At 38.0% G+C, this 19669-nt stretch overlaps 1 protein-coding gene across 8 annotated transcripts in view; it reads right to left on the minus strand.

Moving 5' to 3' along the window:
• fat3a (FAT atypical cadherin 3a) overlaps positions 1 to 19669 on the minus strand; it is a 215463-nt gene that overhangs the window by 51645 nt on the left and 144149 nt on the right. For 5 of the 8 annotated variants that reach the window (XM_077565583.1, XM_077565587.1, XM_077565585.1 and 2 more), the window contains 4 exons: positions 13262 to 13404; positions 3883 to 4158; positions 2868 to 3078; positions 47 to 2772 (listed from right to left, as the gene is read on the minus strand). In XM_077565583.1, the coding sequence (XP_077421709.1) occupies positions 47 to 2772; positions 2868 to 3078; positions 3883 to 4158; positions 13262 to 13404 (3356 nt within the window). The remainder of the gene's footprint in view (positions 1 to 46; positions 2773 to 2867; positions 3079 to 3882; positions 4159 to 13261; positions 13405 to 19669) is intronic. The other 3 variants (XM_077565588.1, XM_077565586.1, XM_077565584.1) reach the window with 1 other exon arrangement.

The raw sequence follows: 19669 nt of genomic DNA on the forward strand, positions 1-19669 counted from the left end.
AATAAGATAAACTCTTAAAGAATGTAATAACTGCATTTATTCTTACCTGTATAACTTTGGTTCCTGCTGCAGCATTTTCTCTCAGCTCTGCTTCATATACATTCAGTCCAAACATCGGGCTATACAAGTTGGCTCCCAACACTTTAACATGAACTTGTGCAGTGCTGGTGAAGACCCCATCTGACACCGACACATTAAGGCTGTAAACAGGTTCCATCCTTTCTTTATTGTGGCTGGACAAGGTGATAATTCCAGTCTTTTTTTCCATCGCAAAGTTCATTCTTTCATTTCCAGACAAAATACTGTACTCCAGCTTGTTAAAATCCGAGTTGTCAGCATCCGAGGCTTGGACGCAGGTTACAAATTGACCCTTTGGTGCAAGCTCATTTACATGGGCTTCATAAAGAAGTTGGTTGAAAACTGGAGGATTGTCATTTGTGTCATTCACCACAACTGTGACAGTCATGTCACTGCTTAAAGGTGGAAAGCCATTATCAGTAGCTCTGACGATGAAGTCATACTTCTGGACTTGTTCATAGTCCAGCATACGGGCAGTCAGAATTAGTCCACTGCTACTGTCGATGTGAAAATAGTCTGTGTTGTTGTGTGAATCGGATAAGATTTGGTAAAGAACAATATTATTCTTCTCAGAGTCTTTGTCAGTGGCGATGACCTGAAGAGCTGGAGTCCCAATCACGGCTGTTTCCGATAAAACTACAGAGTAGGACATTTTCTGGAAGATAGGGACATTGTCATTAACATCCTGAACGGCCACATTCACATCAACCTCAGAACGGGCACCAGTTAAATAGTCAGTTGCTCTAATGGTCAGTTGATAATAGGATGCTATTTCATAGTCCAAGGAATGGATAACACTTATGACTCCGGTGTCAAAACCAATGTCAAACTGAAGCGATGGATCTCCATCAACGATTGTGTAAAAGATACTCTGACCTTCAGGACTAGTTGCATTAATACCAAGGATAGGTGTGTGCACTGCCACATCCTCATTAACAGACACCAAATAAAAAGATTTGTCAAAAACAGGCATGGCTTTGTTGACAACTGTAATAGGAAATTCAATTGTAGAAGAGAGAGGTGGATAACCCCCATCTCTGGCGTATATCACCATCAGGTATTCCATATTGGACAAGTCAGACTCAAAGGCCCTCTTGAGCTTAAGATTGCCTGTTTGACGATTGATTTCAAAATGGCCATGGTCATCCTTGAGGTAATAAGACACCTCTCCGTTAATTCCTTTATCCCCATCCACTGCCATGACTTTGAAAATGTGGGATCCTGGCTCAGCTTCTACTTGAACAGCTGCATAATAAGGAAGTCCAACAAATACAGGGGCGTTGTCATTGATGTCTTCCACCTGGACTTTCACCATAACTCTGGCTACATGCAAACGGTCATGCTCTCTTCTTGCCTCAACAACCAGTTCATAAAATTCTTGCTCTTCACGGTCAAAGGGTAAACCTGTGGTTTGGATCACCCCTGAAGTTGGACGGATTTTAAAGTGTCTACCAGGGTTCAACAATGTGTACTTCAGTGGTTCATTGAGACGGTTTCCAACAGCATTGACAACAGCCACCTTGGTGATGTTAGATACATTCTCTTGAATCGAGGAAGTGTAAAGATTACTAGTGAAGCTGAGACCAGAATCAAGAGCTTCGCGTACAAGAATGGTTGCTATAGCTGTGGTGGAAAATTTCCCATCTGAGACTTTGACACTGAAGCGGAAACGTTCTTTGGAGAAGCTGTTGTTTTTAACTATAATAATCCCATTGGAAGGTTTGATGGAAAAATGCTCCAGTGCTCCATCTGTGAAAGAGTAGGTGAGTCCTGTAGCTTGTTTGTCTGGGTCAATGGCTGACACCTGCAGTGCTTCCACTCCAACATAGGTGGGTAGAAGCACAACTGATTCATAGTTACTCTGGGTGAAACGAGGTGGTGAATCATTTATGTCTATAACTTGTACTGTGACCTCAGTTGGGCTGTCTGCTGTCAACTGAGGTCTCCCATTATCCCTGACTTGAACATGGAAGTGGAAGATAGAAGATGTCTCATGGTCTAGATTTGCAATGGTCCTGATGGAGCCTGTACCCGAGTCCACTGTGAAAATCATTTTTGCTGTGTCCTCAACAATCTGATATATGAGCAGAGCATTTTGGTTGTGATCAGCATCTGTGGCCCTGATAACTAGCGGGGAATCTTCTGTGTTTAAAACTAGACTGTTGACTGGTGCAGCTTCGCTGATGCTGCCATGATAGTGAAGTTGTTTGAACACTGGTGGGTTATCATTTTCATCCAAAACTTGTATCAAAAGAGTTGCATTGGAGGCCAAGCCGGCCATGTTGGTAGCCTGTACTGTGAGCGTAAAAGATGGTCTAGCCTCATAGTCCAGAGACTTTTGAGTTGTAATTACTCCACTATACTGGTTTATCTGAAAAATCCGATCAGAGTTGCCCTGTTTGATATCATAAGTGAGCGTGGACTGACTGACTGCACTAACTGTAGTGACAGAAGTCCCAATCACTGCATTTTCTGTGATGTCGGCTTGGTATTCAGGCTGTTGGAACTTTGGACCGGCGTTGTTTGAGAGAGTGACGACAATACGCACTATTGTGGTTGTGGACAGGGAGGGGGAGCCATTGTCTGTGACTCTGATGGTGAGTATATAGTGACCTATACTGGACAAGTCAAGGTCATGTGCAACTGTGATGATTCCCAAAGCTGGCTCAATATGAAATGAATTTCCAATGTTCCCTGTTTAAAAAAGGAGAAAAAAATAAAGCAAAACACGTGGTCATTTAAGAATAATAATTTCTAAGTATATTAAAAAACTATTTAGGTGCGCCAACCTGATTCAATAGAGTAGTGAAGCTCTCCATTCTTTCCTTTGTCTTTGTCCAAGGCAGTCACCTGTACAACAGCTGATCCCACAGCTGCTGACTCATAGACCAAACCCTCATACAGTGCGCTAGTAAATATTGGTACATGGTCATTTATATCTTCCACCTCTACTAGCACACGAGCTAAGTTCTTCCGGTAAGGGAATTCTTGGTCTTTAACCTGTGGGAGGACACATTGTCAAATGTCAGTCACAATAATGGAGCCAGATGTTGGAGAAGTGATTTAGAAGGGCCTAAACAGCAAGACTACTATATGAGCATTATGTGTCTGTAGACGGTTTTGGTGACTATCCCAGCTGACGTAGGGCAAAAGGCGGACTACGCCCCATACACAACAACAAATAAGTACTGTTAACCAAACATGATGTGATAGTAAATTCTAAGTTCACACCTCCATGAATATTTTTTATAAATGTTCCAAGTACAAACAATTCTAACATAGCCACTGAGAAGTGACAGCTAATTCTCGCAATATTTGTATTTCATTAACAGGTCCTCTCTCTCATCATCCTGAGTGCCAACTCTCACCTCTCTGTGCCTGTGTGTGTGTGTGTATGCTAATTGCAGGTTTGGACACAAGCGTGTTGGAGCCAGCGAGCAGATGGACGTCATTCTACCAATTAGCAACTGCCTGTCTTACACCGGTCTTGGACTCTGCCACACTTCCAGATCGTCAACACTCTTCATTGAGTTTGCTGTATCCCTTCACTTAGAAGATTCATGTTTATATTCTGAAATACTTACCCTGCCCTGTTCTGTATTATGTTCCCAGTGGAGGATTTGCAGGTGCAACATATATCTGTTTGTTATCTGATTACTGTTTTTAGGTAAACTTACATGCATGTGATGATCATTAAATCTCTGTCATTAGGTTATATATAAACATTTCACAGAAAATAACACATTCAACAGGTGTACACAACTAGTCCATGGGTCAATCAATCTCCACCTGAAGATCTCTTACCATAACAGTAAGTATGTGCTGTGCACAAGCCTCATGGTCCAAACTCTGGGTTGTGTAGATAGTGCCCATGGTGGGGTGGATGCGGAATAGACGCATGCTGTTTGGATCTATTGCACTCTGCAAGGAGTAACTTAGTCGATGATACTCATCTCTGTCCAATGCTAGGACCTGAACCACTTCAGTGTCAGGAGGTGTGTCCTCAGAAATGGTGACGTCATAGAATGGCTGGGAGAAGATGGGAGCGTTGTCATTGTTGTCAGTAACAGTGATGTGAACCTGGACCATGGAGAGAAAAGACAACACCGTTGAGTGGTTGTACTGTATTGTTACATGCTCTTGAAAGTTGAAGCAGAGATGCTTTGAAGTTATGTTCATACTTTGTGGAAATTGACATTAATATACATTCATATACATCCATAGACACACACACATACATTTCTCTCTTATTTTAAAATAAAAATTAGAACGTGTTTCCTCAGCTGACAATGATCAAGAATCCCTAGCAGTAACTATGATCAATACATGCAAATGCAATTTACTTAATACTGAAAACTGTCAAGTAACTGTTTAGGCCTGTTGTGATAGTTGCGTGTTATGGCTAGTGAAAGCCTGTGAGTCACCGAAGACGGTTGACAAGGCACAACATGAGTCAGACAAAACACAGAGAGCTGGTAGAGAGACAGACAAAAAAAATATCCATCCATCATTCTACCTTAGGTATTCAAAATGATCAAAAATTTGACTAAAAACAAAAATTAGACTAAAAAGTAAAAAGAACCATTAGGCTTTGCACAATCAGGGTTTTTCGGCAAAAAAAACATAACCGATTTGATCAGAAGATAGAGCAATGTATCTTTTTTTATTTAAACTGTTATATTTACTCTAGAGTCAACCATTGCCATTCACGGGGCATAGAGACTGGCCCGACCCATAGCAAAAACTCACGAATAATTGACAGTCATTGAAATGCATGGGGAAAAAACAATAAAGAACCCCCCCAAAAAAAATCTTGAAAAAGCTGCTGATACACATTAAGTATAACATGTAATGTCTTATTTGACGGAGTCGATCAGTGATGAAATTGATCGATCGGGCAAATTAAAACATTACAGTCGATCACCGATTTTGTTTAAAATGCAAACTATCGTCAGATCTATTTATCTATCTATCTTTCTTGCATGTTTTAGGCCCCGTCCACACGAAAGCCCGTTTCAATGTATCCGCACAAGTTTCTTGCCAGTTGGGCAGTTCGTCCACACGGCGGCGCCATTTCGGAGCAGTAATATGGCGGCCTCGCGGCTTCAAAAGTCTTGGCCTGCTATCGGTTATCCAGTAATATATTCAGATCAGTGGTTCGTCTTCTTCGCTGATTCTTCTTCTACCCTTTCCGTTAACTCACTCTGGCTGCGCTACAGCGCCATTTCAGACTTGGCATATACATTACAGCTGTTAAACGTCAGCGTCTTCTTTTAGACACACACATGTCTTGAAACGTTTTTGTGTGTACGAGATTTTTTTGAGGAACAAAGCTGGCTTTTTTTCCCTGTGAACAGGGCCTAGAGGTTTTTCTCCTCAAGCACAGCTGAATCAAATAATCAGGATCGTTATCACGTCCCTGCAGAGTTTGCTGATAAATCAGGTTTGTTTGAGGTGGGAAACCTCTAACACCTATGAGCCCTATAGGTTTATTGTACCTTCTGCCATCTAGTGAAGGAGCATTCATTGTTTTGCCTATCACTGTACATCTATGGCATGGACAAATGTACAAAGATGTATTTGTAATGAATAAATAATCATTTTCGCACAAATGTAGTCACAATGGAGAGATAATTTTTTGCAGCATGATCTTTCATGGCACCCTTGTTGAGAATCGCTAGGTTTGACACAAAAGTTGTTTTTGTTAAGTTGCTTACACACCACGCTTGGTTTCGTGGAGGCCACTGCAGGATAAAGTACAGTACGGCGCAGGGACAAGGCACCATGGCACAAGTAACCTGGCAATAGCCAGACTGATAATTGTGATTCACTCAAGGGAGTTCTCCACAATATCAATCTGGGACCACTCCAATGTGATCTTCTCGGGAAAAGCCATTCAGAAGAATACTTTAACCTGATTGGGCAATGCACAACTTGTGCACGTCTATCAAACTTTTGTTTGATCATGGCAACAGATGAAAACGTCATTATTGTCATAGTAGGTTGAAAAAAAAAAGGACAAACATCTATATCAGTTAAAAATGCACTAAGCGGCTCTCCCTGTTCTTCATTCAACAAGGAAACTGTGAGTAATTCTGCAAGAACAGAATTAATCGCAGCGTCCATGCATTTGTCCATGTTAGGTTTATTAGTTTCCCACGGCTTCTGCGCTTCTTGTTTTTGTCACAGCCACAAATACTGCCCCCCAAACACAATAACGCTTTGTGATTGGTCTGTACAAAAAGTATACTGATCGGTGAAATCAGCAGGGTTGGTACAAGATGGATTCTCGGGGGTTTGTGAAGAATTCATCTTGCAGTGCAAGGTTACAAGCTTACAGGTCCCATGCTGCATTCGGTGCTGTTTGTAAGCGACCGAACAAGGAAGAGACTGGTAACTTTTTCTGCTGGTTTGGATGTAAAGTAGGTCGCAGCCCAACAATATGTATTTGTCAGTGTTTTAATGGAAAGCCCTGGCTTTGCTTATAATAGGGAGGAAAAATAAAAATAAACTGTGATACAAGTGAATCCTGTGGTCTTTGCTATATTTTATTTTAAAGGGATACTAGACTCATTGAACCATTTTCAGCACTAAAAAGTTAATATTTTGTCCAGAATTAATGTGATAACTTCATTATTTTTCATGTGCAATTAATACCTTTACCTCCCACAAACGTATCTAAACGTTCTATTTTAAATATTGCCATGGTCCCTAAAACATATTTATACGTTTTATACAGAAGGCTTTGATGCAGCCTCCTGACCTGAAGAGGTCACTTAAAGCAATGGCAGTTATTAAAAAAACAACAACCTAAAAAACAGCCAGCAGGTGGCAGCAGAGTATAAGAGATCAACCAGGACCTTGTTGCAACAAGCTGTTTTCACCAGTGTTTTTGACAGGTTTGTGAATAATGATGATGGAACTTAGCTATATTCTAATGCTAATTGCTGCAAAACGGAAACAGATACAAATATACATTTTTTTCCTGAGGAAAGAAGATTATCAAATCTTTCTATTGGTAGGTTCCATGTCTTTGTAGCAATAGAACACAACATTCTGTGGGCCTTGCAAAATCAGTCAAAATCCAGTAAAACAGCTAGGAGCGAAGGGGGTTGCTTCAGTGAAAATGGCTGGGAGTGAATGAGTTAAAAACTAATTTTTCCACTTGCTGTCGACTGAAGATGCCATAACCTGTGGTGAGGAAGTAGGTAACGATCAATCATGGCTCAGTTTACTGACCAAACTCAGAAAACAGGTGAAATATGAACGGTCCTGACCTACTTCCTTAGCACAGTCGACAGCAGGTGTTAAAATTAGTTTTTAAAGGTATTAATTGTACATGAAAAATAAACAAGTTATCAAATTAATTCTCCCTTAAGTATTACTTTAAAGTATTTTTTTTTTACAGTTAGCAAAGTTATGGGGTTATCAGTTAACTACTGAATATAAAGACATGTTAGATGCGCCACTTACTATAAACGAGTTGTACATAGTATGCCTAATGGCAAAGCACCTGGCCCGGATGGTTATCCGGCTATATTTTTTAAGCACTTCTGGTTAATGCTTGCTCCACTATTCTTAAGAGTAGTAACATAAATTAAAACTAAGGGTTACATACGCCCACACATGAATACAGCAGCAATTAAACTTTTATTAAAGCCAGAAAAAGACCCCACCCTTCCATCAAGTTACCGTCCGATTTCACTAATTAACACTGATATTAAAATTATCACTAAGGCTTTCACATCTAGACTAGAAACAGTAATCTCGACAATCATTCATAGCGACCAAAAAGGCTTTATTAAAGATCGGCACTCTACTAATAATATTAGGAGACTCTTTAACCTTATTAGCATGTCACAGCGGCATGATAAAAAGGCAGTTATTATATCATTGGATGCAGAAAAAGCTTTCGACAAAGTTAATTGGTCCTTCTTCTTTGCTGTTTTAAATAAATTTGGCTTTGGGAAATCATTTATCCACTGGGTATCAGTATTATATGATTCTCCTAAAGCTACAGTTACTACTAATGGGATTATATCTCAGAGCTTTACTTTACAGAGAGGCACAAGACAGGGATGCCCACTATCCCCTTTATTACTTGCAATATTTATTGAGCCACTTGCATTAGCCATACGCCAGGAAAGAAGGATTCAAGGAATTCACTCTGGTTTAACAGAACATAAAATTAATCTATATGCCGATGACATCTTACTTTATTTAGAAAAGCCGGCTACTTCGCTAGGGGAAGTATTTAACTTAATAACTAAATTCTCACAGTTATCAGATTATTCTATTAACTGGACAAAATCAACACTTCTACCTATTACAGAAAATTCATGGAACCCTGCAAGCCAGGATCCACACTACTCATTTCCTATAGGTAATTTAAAATACTTAGGCATAAAAATCTCACCTAAATTAACTGATTTAATTCATTTAAACTTTTCTCCACTTCTGGATAACATTTATAGTGACTTGGAGCGCTGGAATAATCTTCCTATTTCTCTAATAGGACGAATAGCCACCATTAAAATGAAAGTTTTACCCAAAATAAACAATTTTTTCCTCAATGATTCCATTTAAACCTACGGCTAAATGGTTCTAGTTGTAGTTCTAGACTCAGCCGTTACAAAATTTTACTGGAATAAAAAAAAAGCAAAGATTAGTCTATCTACTCTTCAGAAAAGTAAATCCAAAGGTGGTCTAGAGGCACCAAATTTTATGTACTACTATATAGCTAACCAGCTACAATATATCGTTCTATGGGCACAACCCAACAGAGACACTAACTGTTGGCTGGAACTAGAACAGAAGGATTGTAATAACCTCAGACTTCGAGATTTACTCTTTATTACAACATCGATTAAGCATAATTGTTTTAAAAACCCAATGATTTCCGCCACCGTGACTGCCTGGTGGAAGGCACTAGAATTGACAAAAGCCCAAGTGGAGCCCTGTGGGCTCTCTCCCCTATGGCATAACCCCGACTTTCAACTTAACAACCAACCGTTTTATTTAGGTATGTGGGAGCAGAAAGGAATTACACATCTCCACCATCTCTTCTCAGATAATGTGTTTATATCATATACATCCTTGCTCCAAAAATACAATATAAAAAACGGAAATTTTTTACATTATCTACAAGTTAAAAATATGATAAAGAAAAAAATTCCAACACTTCGGGGTACGCTCCAACCGCCTGTTTTAGCTAAAGATATTAACAAGCTTTCTCCGACAACAACAAAAAAACTTTCAAAAATATATAAGTTACTTTCATATACTGATAAAATGTCTTTACCCATCTCGAAATGGGAGACAGACTTGTCTATAGCACCGGAATCTGACTTTTGGATTCAAGTTTGTGAAAACGCATTTAAAATGACAAAACACACAAATTTACAACTTATCCAATATAAAATTATTCACAGAACATACATTACTCAATATATGATGAAGAAAATGGGACTCTCAGACTCCGACATTTGTCTCCAATGTTTACAAAACACTACAGACACTTATGTTCATGCTTTATGGTTATGTACTCCGGTTATGTATTTCTGGACTAAAGTCTTAGAAAAACTTTCCGCTATTTTGGACTGTAGGATACCTTTATCTCCAAACTTGTGTTTGCTAGGTGACCTAACAACAACTGACTTACCACATAAACAATTTCAATCTACACTTGTAGCCCTTACTATCGCTAAAAAAAACAATTCTTGTTAACTGGAAAAATAAACAAACTCTGAATATCGACCAATGGTCTAACCTCCTCATAAATCACATTTTAATGGAAAAAATATCTGCCTCAAATAAAAACCAAATATCAAAATTTATAGAAACATGGTCTACGGATATATAATTTTTTAACCTAATTCTGGTTACTTAATTCTGTCTGTTAGCGAGAGCCACTACATCGTGATAACTTACATTGATGTTTCTGCATTTGGCAATTTATTATTATATTATATTATTAGTATGGGATTTTTTTTTTAATGGGCTTTAGGTGAACTGATGAATACACACACGCACGCACGCGCACGCACGCACACGCACGCACATGCACATGCTCACCGACATACAAAAAAAAAAAAATAAAAAAAAAATATATATATATATATTATTTTATATATATGTGTGTATGTGTATATATGTATATATATTTAAAAAAATAAATAAATAAAAAAGAGAAAAAAAAAAAATTAAATTTATTTGTTTGTTTTTTTAAAAAGGAGAGCAATGATGATGTCAAATCGAATGAACAATACTGAGCTCTCCTGAAGGAAAAAATAAAAAATAATAATAAAAAAAATAAAAGCAAAGTTATGGGGTTTGCTACAATAACATGTATGTTCCACTTTCAGCCTTCTACATACAAGTGAGTGTAAATCTCCTTTCATATATATTTTTTTTACCATGTCACTGTATGTCATCTGTCTTGTGTCCCAGAATTGAGGACACCGGGACAGCACATTATTTAAACCTCCATTTTCTCATCTTTTTTCTTTCTCTGCAGTTTTCACTGTAAAACTCTCTTACCAAATCTCTTTACACTGTCACTCTAATAAAATCCCGCCACCATCGCTCTGATGGGATATGCCGAGATGTCATCACAGCACGCTGCCACCTGAATTGAACATTTTTCATGAACCGGTTGGTGGACGACAGTGTGCTGTGCTCAGTGCAGTATGAGTAAGTCATTGGGTCATCCATTGCATTTTATTAAATACAGGAACCACTAGGCCAAACTGCTAGCCAAATGTTTTGGTTTGTTTCATTAGGTGGCAATGATGAGATCAGAACATTTTTAGATATAGGAAGATGAAAAGATAAGGACTCCTTCTTCAAAGTCACTTAGGAAATAAACAGAAACTTCAGCACAATACTTAACCTCGTGTCAAAGGGGCCCACACAATCTGGCCCGCTTCAAAACCAGCAAGCTCCAGCTAAGCTTCTCTCAGTTTCTGCTCATCCAAAATAAACTAACCAAAGTGAAATTGCAGCAGGAGCAGTGGTATGACTTGCAAGGCGAGGAAAGCATCAACATGTATTTTGCACACATTCAGAAACTGGATCCTGAGATTTGTAAAGAAAACATAACGAGAAGTGGAAGGAAACAGACTGGAGAGCTGCCAGGCAGTTAGTCTAAATATAAACCTTGCTGCGGCAGTCAGCCTTCTGTAGCTGAACTGCCAAGACTCTCCCTGGCGGCATGTTGCCGTGCTGAATGTCCATGTAAGAGACTTGATTCCATCTTACAGGTGTGTGTATTTGTGTGGAAGAGAGGAGTGCATAGGGAGAAAGGTCCTTCCAAGCCATTCCCTGATCTGAACACATGAAAGGCGAATTATAGATGACTGACTGACACCAATTTTTATTTTTAATATTATATAACAGTGGAACATGCGTTTATGAAAAACGTTTAATGTGGTAGCAGTTTAAAGTCAGAGTAAATGAAAGTTATCCAATTCTCTTTTGAGCCACAATCAAAATTTAAAGCTTAAATTAAAATGTAAATGTTAAAACCAACAAAAAGCAGTTAGTTATTTAGTTATTTATTCAGTATCAATAACACACAACATACGGGCAATCGTTATTAACCCTTAAAATGATTGTTGTTCTACTTTTTATTGTCAAAAAAATCTAATTAATAAATTTGGGAGATTACATTGGTCCCTCACTACTTCACGGTTCACTTTTTGTGGATTCACTCTATCGCAGATTTTTATTTGGGTCCATAACTCATACATTGCGGGGTGTTTACCTCCGGTTGTACTTCAATATTTTGCCGTAGTTTTTGTTGTTGTTGTTGTAATTATCCCTCCTATTTTTAATAGTGAGTACCCGTAGTACTCGGTAGTCGGTGGTGTCTGGTCGGTGCTGGATTTCACTTTTTTTCTTTAGGTGAAGGGTGAACGGATTTTTATACACGCACACACACACACACACACACGCACATACACACACACACACACACACACACACACACACACACGCACGCACGCACGCACACTCACACACGCAAAGAGAGAGCAATGATGATGACATGTTGAATGAACAATACTGAGCTCTCTAGAATATTGTAACGTGTACTATATCATGATTATTAATTATTATTATTAATTATTTTTTGACATTTTTCTTCTTTTAATTCTTCTGAACAAGTAAGTGTCCAATCACTGATAAGCTATTTTTAGAACAGATTTCAGTTACTCAGTACTAGCGATTTTTAACAATTTCTACTTTGCGGTAACACACCTATGGCGGTGGGCATTGAACATATCACTCGCAAAAAGTGAGGGAACACTGTATTTATTGTACTTATTGTTGTTATAACAATAGCAAAAAGTTGAATTTTTACTTGGTATAGGCAAGTATCAATACCAGAGATCGTTATCAGTGCCAAAACCAGCATTATTATATGTTATCAGTAATTGTGGAGACTGTCAATACCAGCCACGAATACTTCAGCCAAACAAAATCTGACCGAGTAAGTCCTTATCAGCAGAAATTGGCGCTATGCTACGGCAATTTAACACATCGACAAATTTTCATCTGAAAGAAAAGTGTTTGTTCACAATTTTTTGTCATTGTGTTAAATATAATTTATACATCAGAAGTATTTAGAGGTATTAGTATTCGATGTTGGTGAGTACTCAAAGTGTGAATATTTGTACTGGTATCGGTCAAGACAAAAAACACTGGTATCAAACATTTTTACATTACTGGCTAACAATTATACTCTCCTAAGTGGCCAAAAATAAATAAATTTAGCTTTTAGCAAGCAAACATTACAACTACTTGTTTCTTGCAAGAAATAATCTTCAGTCACAAAAGAAGTGAGTGAAATTAAAAGTTGGCAGACAAGTTTACCATCTCTTGCCAAGTATGACATCGTCGATGCATGCTACATGCATACATTTGCTAACATAAGTGTATAAATGATCCAAAAATTAACTTTTCTTTAGGAAAGTAAGAAGATGACCACACAAACCATATAGACTGTGTTGATGTAAACAGTCTTTTACAATCTCAATGGATCAATTGTATCAATGACGCCACGTTCATATGGTGTGAGTGACTGGTATCCCTAAAATATACTTAAACTTTTCATACATCTACCGCAGTTGCAACTCTGCCTCAAGTCAAAGTCAAGAGCAGTTGTGTGTTGTACGTGTCTTACCTGTGTGTATGCAATGTTGACGCCATCTGTAGCCTGCACCGTTAGGTTGTAGAAGGAGCGTTGCTCAGCGTCCAAAGGCCTGGCGATGATGATGGTGCCCATGGCCTTCTCGACATCAAATACGCTGTCTGTGTTCCCACCTGCTCCACAAAGCCAGAGTTGAAGGGGTCAAACAAAGTTAAACAGGTTGACTTAGTCCAAATACTCAACGGCTGACACAATGAACATGTGAACACACACACCTGCACAAGCTGATTAACACAGTCCATGGTTGTTTATTTTTCTGTTTGTCATTTGTAGTGGTTTAGAACTAAAGTGCTCAGTTTTGATCATCATTTTTTTTGTAAAAGTAGAAATGATGATACAACTCCATTATTGGATCACTTACATCTGGTAGATTGTGGCCACTGTGTGTATAGTGTTCACAGGATGAAGATGATAGCTAGCACATATAGCTAGCTAGCATCATAATGCCAACTTTGAATGTTTGCCCATGTTTTAGACTGGATGCTCTATTGAATTATTTATTTATAGACACATTGGAAATCACTTTAGATAAATATTTCCACTAGAAACAAACAACAACACTATTGAGAACAAAGGATTTCAGAGTCAAATGGCAATTTCTTGTGATTTTCTATGTTCTCATTCAATAACCAGGGATGTGCTGTTTATTCAGCAGTAGAAAATGGGAATGCTGACACTAAGACAGAAAAAGACTGTAAAACATCCTGTGATCACAGGATGGTTCAAATTACCGAGTCTGCTCTCCAAACCAAGCATCCTCTTTTAGGCCATTTGGAAGAAAGAGGTTTGGCAAGAATCCCACTGAGGCCAGAGAGAACCTCCCATCTGCCAACACCAAATTATATACAAAGAAAAGCCGGCCTCTGCCAGCCTTCAAAATTGTTTTACACTGCCTGCGGGGTTTATGATCACTGTCTCTCCGCAGAACACGGCAGTACCTTGCTCCACCATGCAATCTTCAGTTAAATGCAAGCATTATGGTGGAGCATCTCTTAATAATATTTATCATTTTAGCATTTGCTATTACATATAAAGATATCTGTTAGAAATCAATAAAGGGAAGAGTTTCATTACTGTGCGTGCATTCATTACATCTATGGTACAGTACTTGTTTTGCAGCCGTTTTCCCTTCTGCAGTATTTCACTTATATGCAAATTAGATTGAGATTAGAAAGTGTGCTTGTGAGATATTTGGAAGAGGCTGTAACATGAATTACAAGTTTTGCAACAACAACAAGTACAAATCCAGATGCTCTCAAACTTCTACTTACTTCTACTACTACCAACTAGGAGCCAACATGTAGGGTATGTTTGCTTGCACTAACAGCACCTTGATGACAGTAGAAAAAAAATCTACTTGTCCTGGTTCCCCTTTAAAGTATAAACCTTCAGCCTGCAGCACTATTCAATAACGAGTAGACAGTTTCCTCCAGGCAGCTGTTATTTGGCCATTAAGTGGCTGTTAGATCTTAGATGTTAGGTAGCGCAGAGCTACACTAACTTCTAATTAGATTTGTTTTGAAGTGGCATACTATTACTAATACTAAGCACAAGGATAATCGTTGGGGTTAACAGACAAACTATATACAAATTCACACAAGAGCGATGTGACCACCCATTCTAATCAGTGGCCCCACATATTCAAATGCAAAGCATAATTGTATGCTATCCCAATATCATGGACCGCTCCTAGTTGTTTATATAACATCAACTTAATCAATGCTTTTCAAAGTGGAGTTTATAATTTAAAATGGTGTATCTGAGGGACTGCAGCAATTACTATCCATGCAGACCTACACTGCTGAATGAAAACTATTTGACATAGTAGTACCGTCAGATGGCAGAGCAATGAAAACAGCTTCTCGTTTACTTAGGCACTGAAGGATTTTAAAGGAATTTTCTCCTCTTTGCGTGTTCCAAAAATGAGGATAGGTTTAATGCAAGAAAAATACACCTTTTGCAAAAATGATTTAATAAAAAACTGAGAATCTCTGGACAGATAACAGCTTCCGATTACATCACTTAAAAAACGTGGGATTTCAGAGCGTCAAATGTGTCTTCTTCCGGGTGGTGGATGGCTTTTATTGTTTTAGGACCTCCCCTCTTTTATTTGTAGACAAAACATATCTCAGTACCTTTCCAGAGCAGATGGCGTAAACAAGGTCAGATCTCGGTGTATGTATTCGGGACTGAATATGTTATATAGTTGAAGGATCTATTTTTCCCCATAACAACATCTCACAAACAAGTTGAATCAAATTCACGGTGGCCGTGACTGATGAAGAAAGTAAAAAGTGTGTGTGTGTATTATTTCAAAGCAAATTCTGTTTTCATGACCGAGATGTGCGTGTACAAATAAAACAAGGAATTTTGGACCAATCAGTGTATACCAGCCTAAGGAGTGTGTGTGTGTGTTTTTGAGACAAATTCTGGTTCAAGGGCTAAATGTGCTTTCGCACAAAACGCTGAGAAGGAACTTTTTTAGACTAAATAGTATGTCCCAGCTTAAGGCCAGACCATACGAGGTCGACATCATCTGCTCTGCTCAGGACACAAAACATTTCGACAAGGTTAATGTGAAGAATTAAAATGTTCATAATGTGTAACAATAGTTGATATATGAAATTAGGTATTAAAAATGTTATAATATCTTGCAGCACCAAACCAACTAATTAAAGATATAATCCTGTTAATATTGTATTATGGGAACTGACCTTTTAATTGCTTGTATGGATGTATTTGCATCTCTGAAGGGCTTTCCCTCCTATGAAATGTAAAATTACACGACCCAATCATTTATTTGTGAGTTGCCTGTTTCATGTTTGATTTTGGCAATGTGACTGTTGCTTATGCTCAGAGGTGGACGCTCTGAGCAGAAATGCACTTAAAGGGACCATCAGTGATCCATAGCGCCATCTAGTGATGAACTAATAATTCTTTTTTTTTTTTAATGTTTATGTCAATAGTATTCAAAAACATATGTTGTATCGCATAAACGTATTATATATATATATATATATATATATATATATATATATATATATATATATATATATATATATATATATATATACGTACATGTTGTTACGGCAGATTGATTGACGGGATCAAGAACCAATCGTTAAGATGATCCACCCGGTAGACGCCGCAACAAAAGATCCTTAAAAACACCTTTAACTCAGCTAAAATGCAACGCTAGGTAAGATATGTGTTACTTTTTTCATTTTACCATGGTGTTTAGTTACAAACTATGATTAAATTTACTCAAAAAAATTTTTTTTCAGATTAGGCAGCATATTTTGAACGTCAGAGGCTTGTGATATAGCATGACTCCTTTTTGTGACTGGCTCTAGCAAGCCCTTAAATCATTCAGATATGTAAAAATTACATTGCTTAACAGAAGATACGCCTTGGTAATTTTTGTTTCTGGCATTTCAAAAATGTTAACACAAGAATTACGATCCACTCTCCCCATCACTTCCAATTTGGCTGGTTTCCACCTGCCTATCAGTATCTTAACATTAAAAATCAGCACCACAATTCGTCTCTGGTTTGCTAAATTACAATTAACCGAGCTGCAGTTTTGTCCGTTTGGCAGATGCAATCCTGGTGCTCCCGATTTGTAGATCAGCTTCCACATCTGCTTGCCTGTGGAATCCTTACAAACCTTTGGTAAATCAGGCCGCCTTGTCTGCATCAACAAATGCATGATTGCTGCTTAGATTTTTATTTTTGACAAATTAAAAGTTAATTACTCTTCAGTACCATAATTTAAAGTGAGCCTGGGAGAAAAAACCCAATTACTTGTTACTACTACTTTAAGTAGCACTTACATTCACAGATGGCTATCCACTGCATGTACCGTGGGAATGTGTAATCTACAGCACTTCATAATTATTATGCTTATGTTTCATCTTCTGGGTGGAGTATCAGCTTTAACTGGATAATGAGGTGTTTGATATGAGGGTGTGGTTGGTGCATGCTTATATTTGGTTGCCATTACATCACATTTTAAATGTGGCTGCCGTTAGAAGAGCAATCATCACTGGATCTTCCAGGGCACAGTCTTTTCACATTAAATATATTGTATGTCAATCTATGTTGTTTTATTTGTACACAATTTACAATTATCAAGTGAATATTCCTGGGAACCTCACATTCTCAGTACCATCTCCTAAAGAAACAAACCAGCTTCTATACAAGTCAATCACAGTCGTCTGGTAGCCGTTTGTGTGTATATATTTTGTTAGTGTACTGTACACTAGAGCCTGCGCACCCTCAGTCTCATGTCCACGAAAAAATATTTAAAAAAAAGAGAAAAGTATGTCACCTTTAACCATGGAAGTTGACAAGGGTTCCATTTCTGTAACATTATGTCAAGAACGTTACTGCCAGACCATTATTGCAGTATATTATGAAAAAGAATTGCATACACAATAAACTCGAACGTTCAAAATAATCAAATAGATTATCTACATAATATTCCAAAAATTATAAAAACTACTACTAACTTAACTTTTTTAAGTTGGTGTAACTTTGTAAGCTTTTGTACTAATCATTTTCGATTAAATTGAACTATAATTGTTTTTGGGTATGGATAACTCAAAAACATAAATTAGCTGCATCTTAATAAAATGTAGTTATTTCATGATAAAATCTTTTTTCTATTGTTTCAAAAAATGTCATATTAACAAATAAAACAAATTTATACTGTACATACAAAAAAAAGTAATGTATGTACGGTAATGCAATGTTTTATGTTTTGTTTAATGTTTCGTGTATATGTTTCATAATTTATTTTACTTGTTAATTTGTAATTTTATTTTAGCCTTATTTTACTCTGTCTGCAGTTGACCTTGTAAATAATAATCTGTTCTCAGTTTCCTTACGTGGTTAAATAAAGTTTAAATAAATTAATAATAAACCACCATTGAAAAAAAATAAAAAATAAAAATACAAATAAAACATCCATCTGATTAATGCTCATAGCAGGCAGCATGGTAGATGACTGGTTAGCACATCTGTCTCCCAGTGCAGCGGTTGTGAGATCCAGCCTTCCTGGCTGGAGGTTGCATGTTATTCACATTTCTGCATGGGTTTTCTCCGGGTACTCCAGTTTCCTCCCATATTCCGTAAAAAATGCATGGTAGGTTAATTGAACACTCTAAATTGTCCCTAGGTTGTTTGTCTGTGTGTACCCTGCATTTGGCTGGCAACCAGTTCAGGGTGTACCCCGCCTACTTCCCGAAAACAGCTGGGATAGGCTCCAGCATTCCCGCCACCCTCGTGAAAGCACCGTGTGCTTTTTATTTGGACATCTGTTAACTTAATCCAGTAGTTTTAAAACTAATATTTATAAGTTAGTAACTGAGAACTAGACTAAGTTCAATTTCTGCAGAAATTGTGTGGGAATTCTGAAAGCTTGTAGTAAAATATGGCTTGTAGACTTTGCTAATTTATAAAAGGATATGATATATATATGATTAAGTGGGGACTGCCATGAGGGATGCTTAGTGGAGGCAACGATGTACGATACATAGGGGTTTGCTAGTGTTACCCTGCGTCCCAAATGACTAGCTACGGCCCTGGGTGGACCTAGTGACGCTGTCATCAGCAGCCTGACACAGCCAAAGTTGCATTAGCAGCTCTTGCATTGACGAACGTAGCTGAATAACTTTTGAATGCACCATCAACGCTTTATTTGTATGTCGCGGAACCCCAGTTTCAGAGCAAGTCTTCACTCTTCATTGATCAATTATGAGAGACCATCCCTTGGCCGTGCTCCTTCGCTCTCCTGTCTGCTCAGCTGCTTCTTCCAAGTCCCCACTTAAAGCCGAACACATAGCAACTATTTTTGCTTGCTGCGTTTTGTTTGAGCAATTTGACCCATGATTTTTATTTTATAAATGTTTACTATCACTCATCATGTGTGTGTGTGTGTGTGTGTGCGTGCGTGTGTTTGTGTGTGTGTAAACGTGCATGTGTGTGTGACCAGACTTTCTTGCAGTTATGTTAAAGGCTATTTGTTCTGTAGTCAGCAATAACCAGACAACCTGTAATTAGGACAGCCTGAATTCTCATTGCAGTCACTAACCCTGCCTCTCTGGGACTGCTCTGTGGCTGCCTCTTGCCCCCACTCTCCCATTCTGTGAAATATGACGGCTTTTATTTTCATGATATTGCGGTACATTACATTATAGCACTGCCCCATTTGTGATGTATTACATCTACCTATATTAGAACTAGCTTACACATCAATGAAAAACAAAGTCATGTGGATATAGAAGTAAACATTTTATATGAATGCCATGTTAGCTCTGTGTAATTAGTTGTAAATTAACTAAACTAAGTAAAAAAAATAATATAATTGACCAAACATGA

This window comes from Vanacampus margaritifer, chromosome 5 (genome assembly GCF_051991255.1).
Source record: "Vanacampus margaritifer isolate UIUO_Vmar chromosome 5, RoL_Vmar_1.0, whole genome shotgun sequence".
NCBI classification, from domain to species: Eukaryota; Metazoa; Chordata; class Actinopteri; order Syngnathiformes; family Syngnathidae; genus Vanacampus; species Vanacampus margaritifer.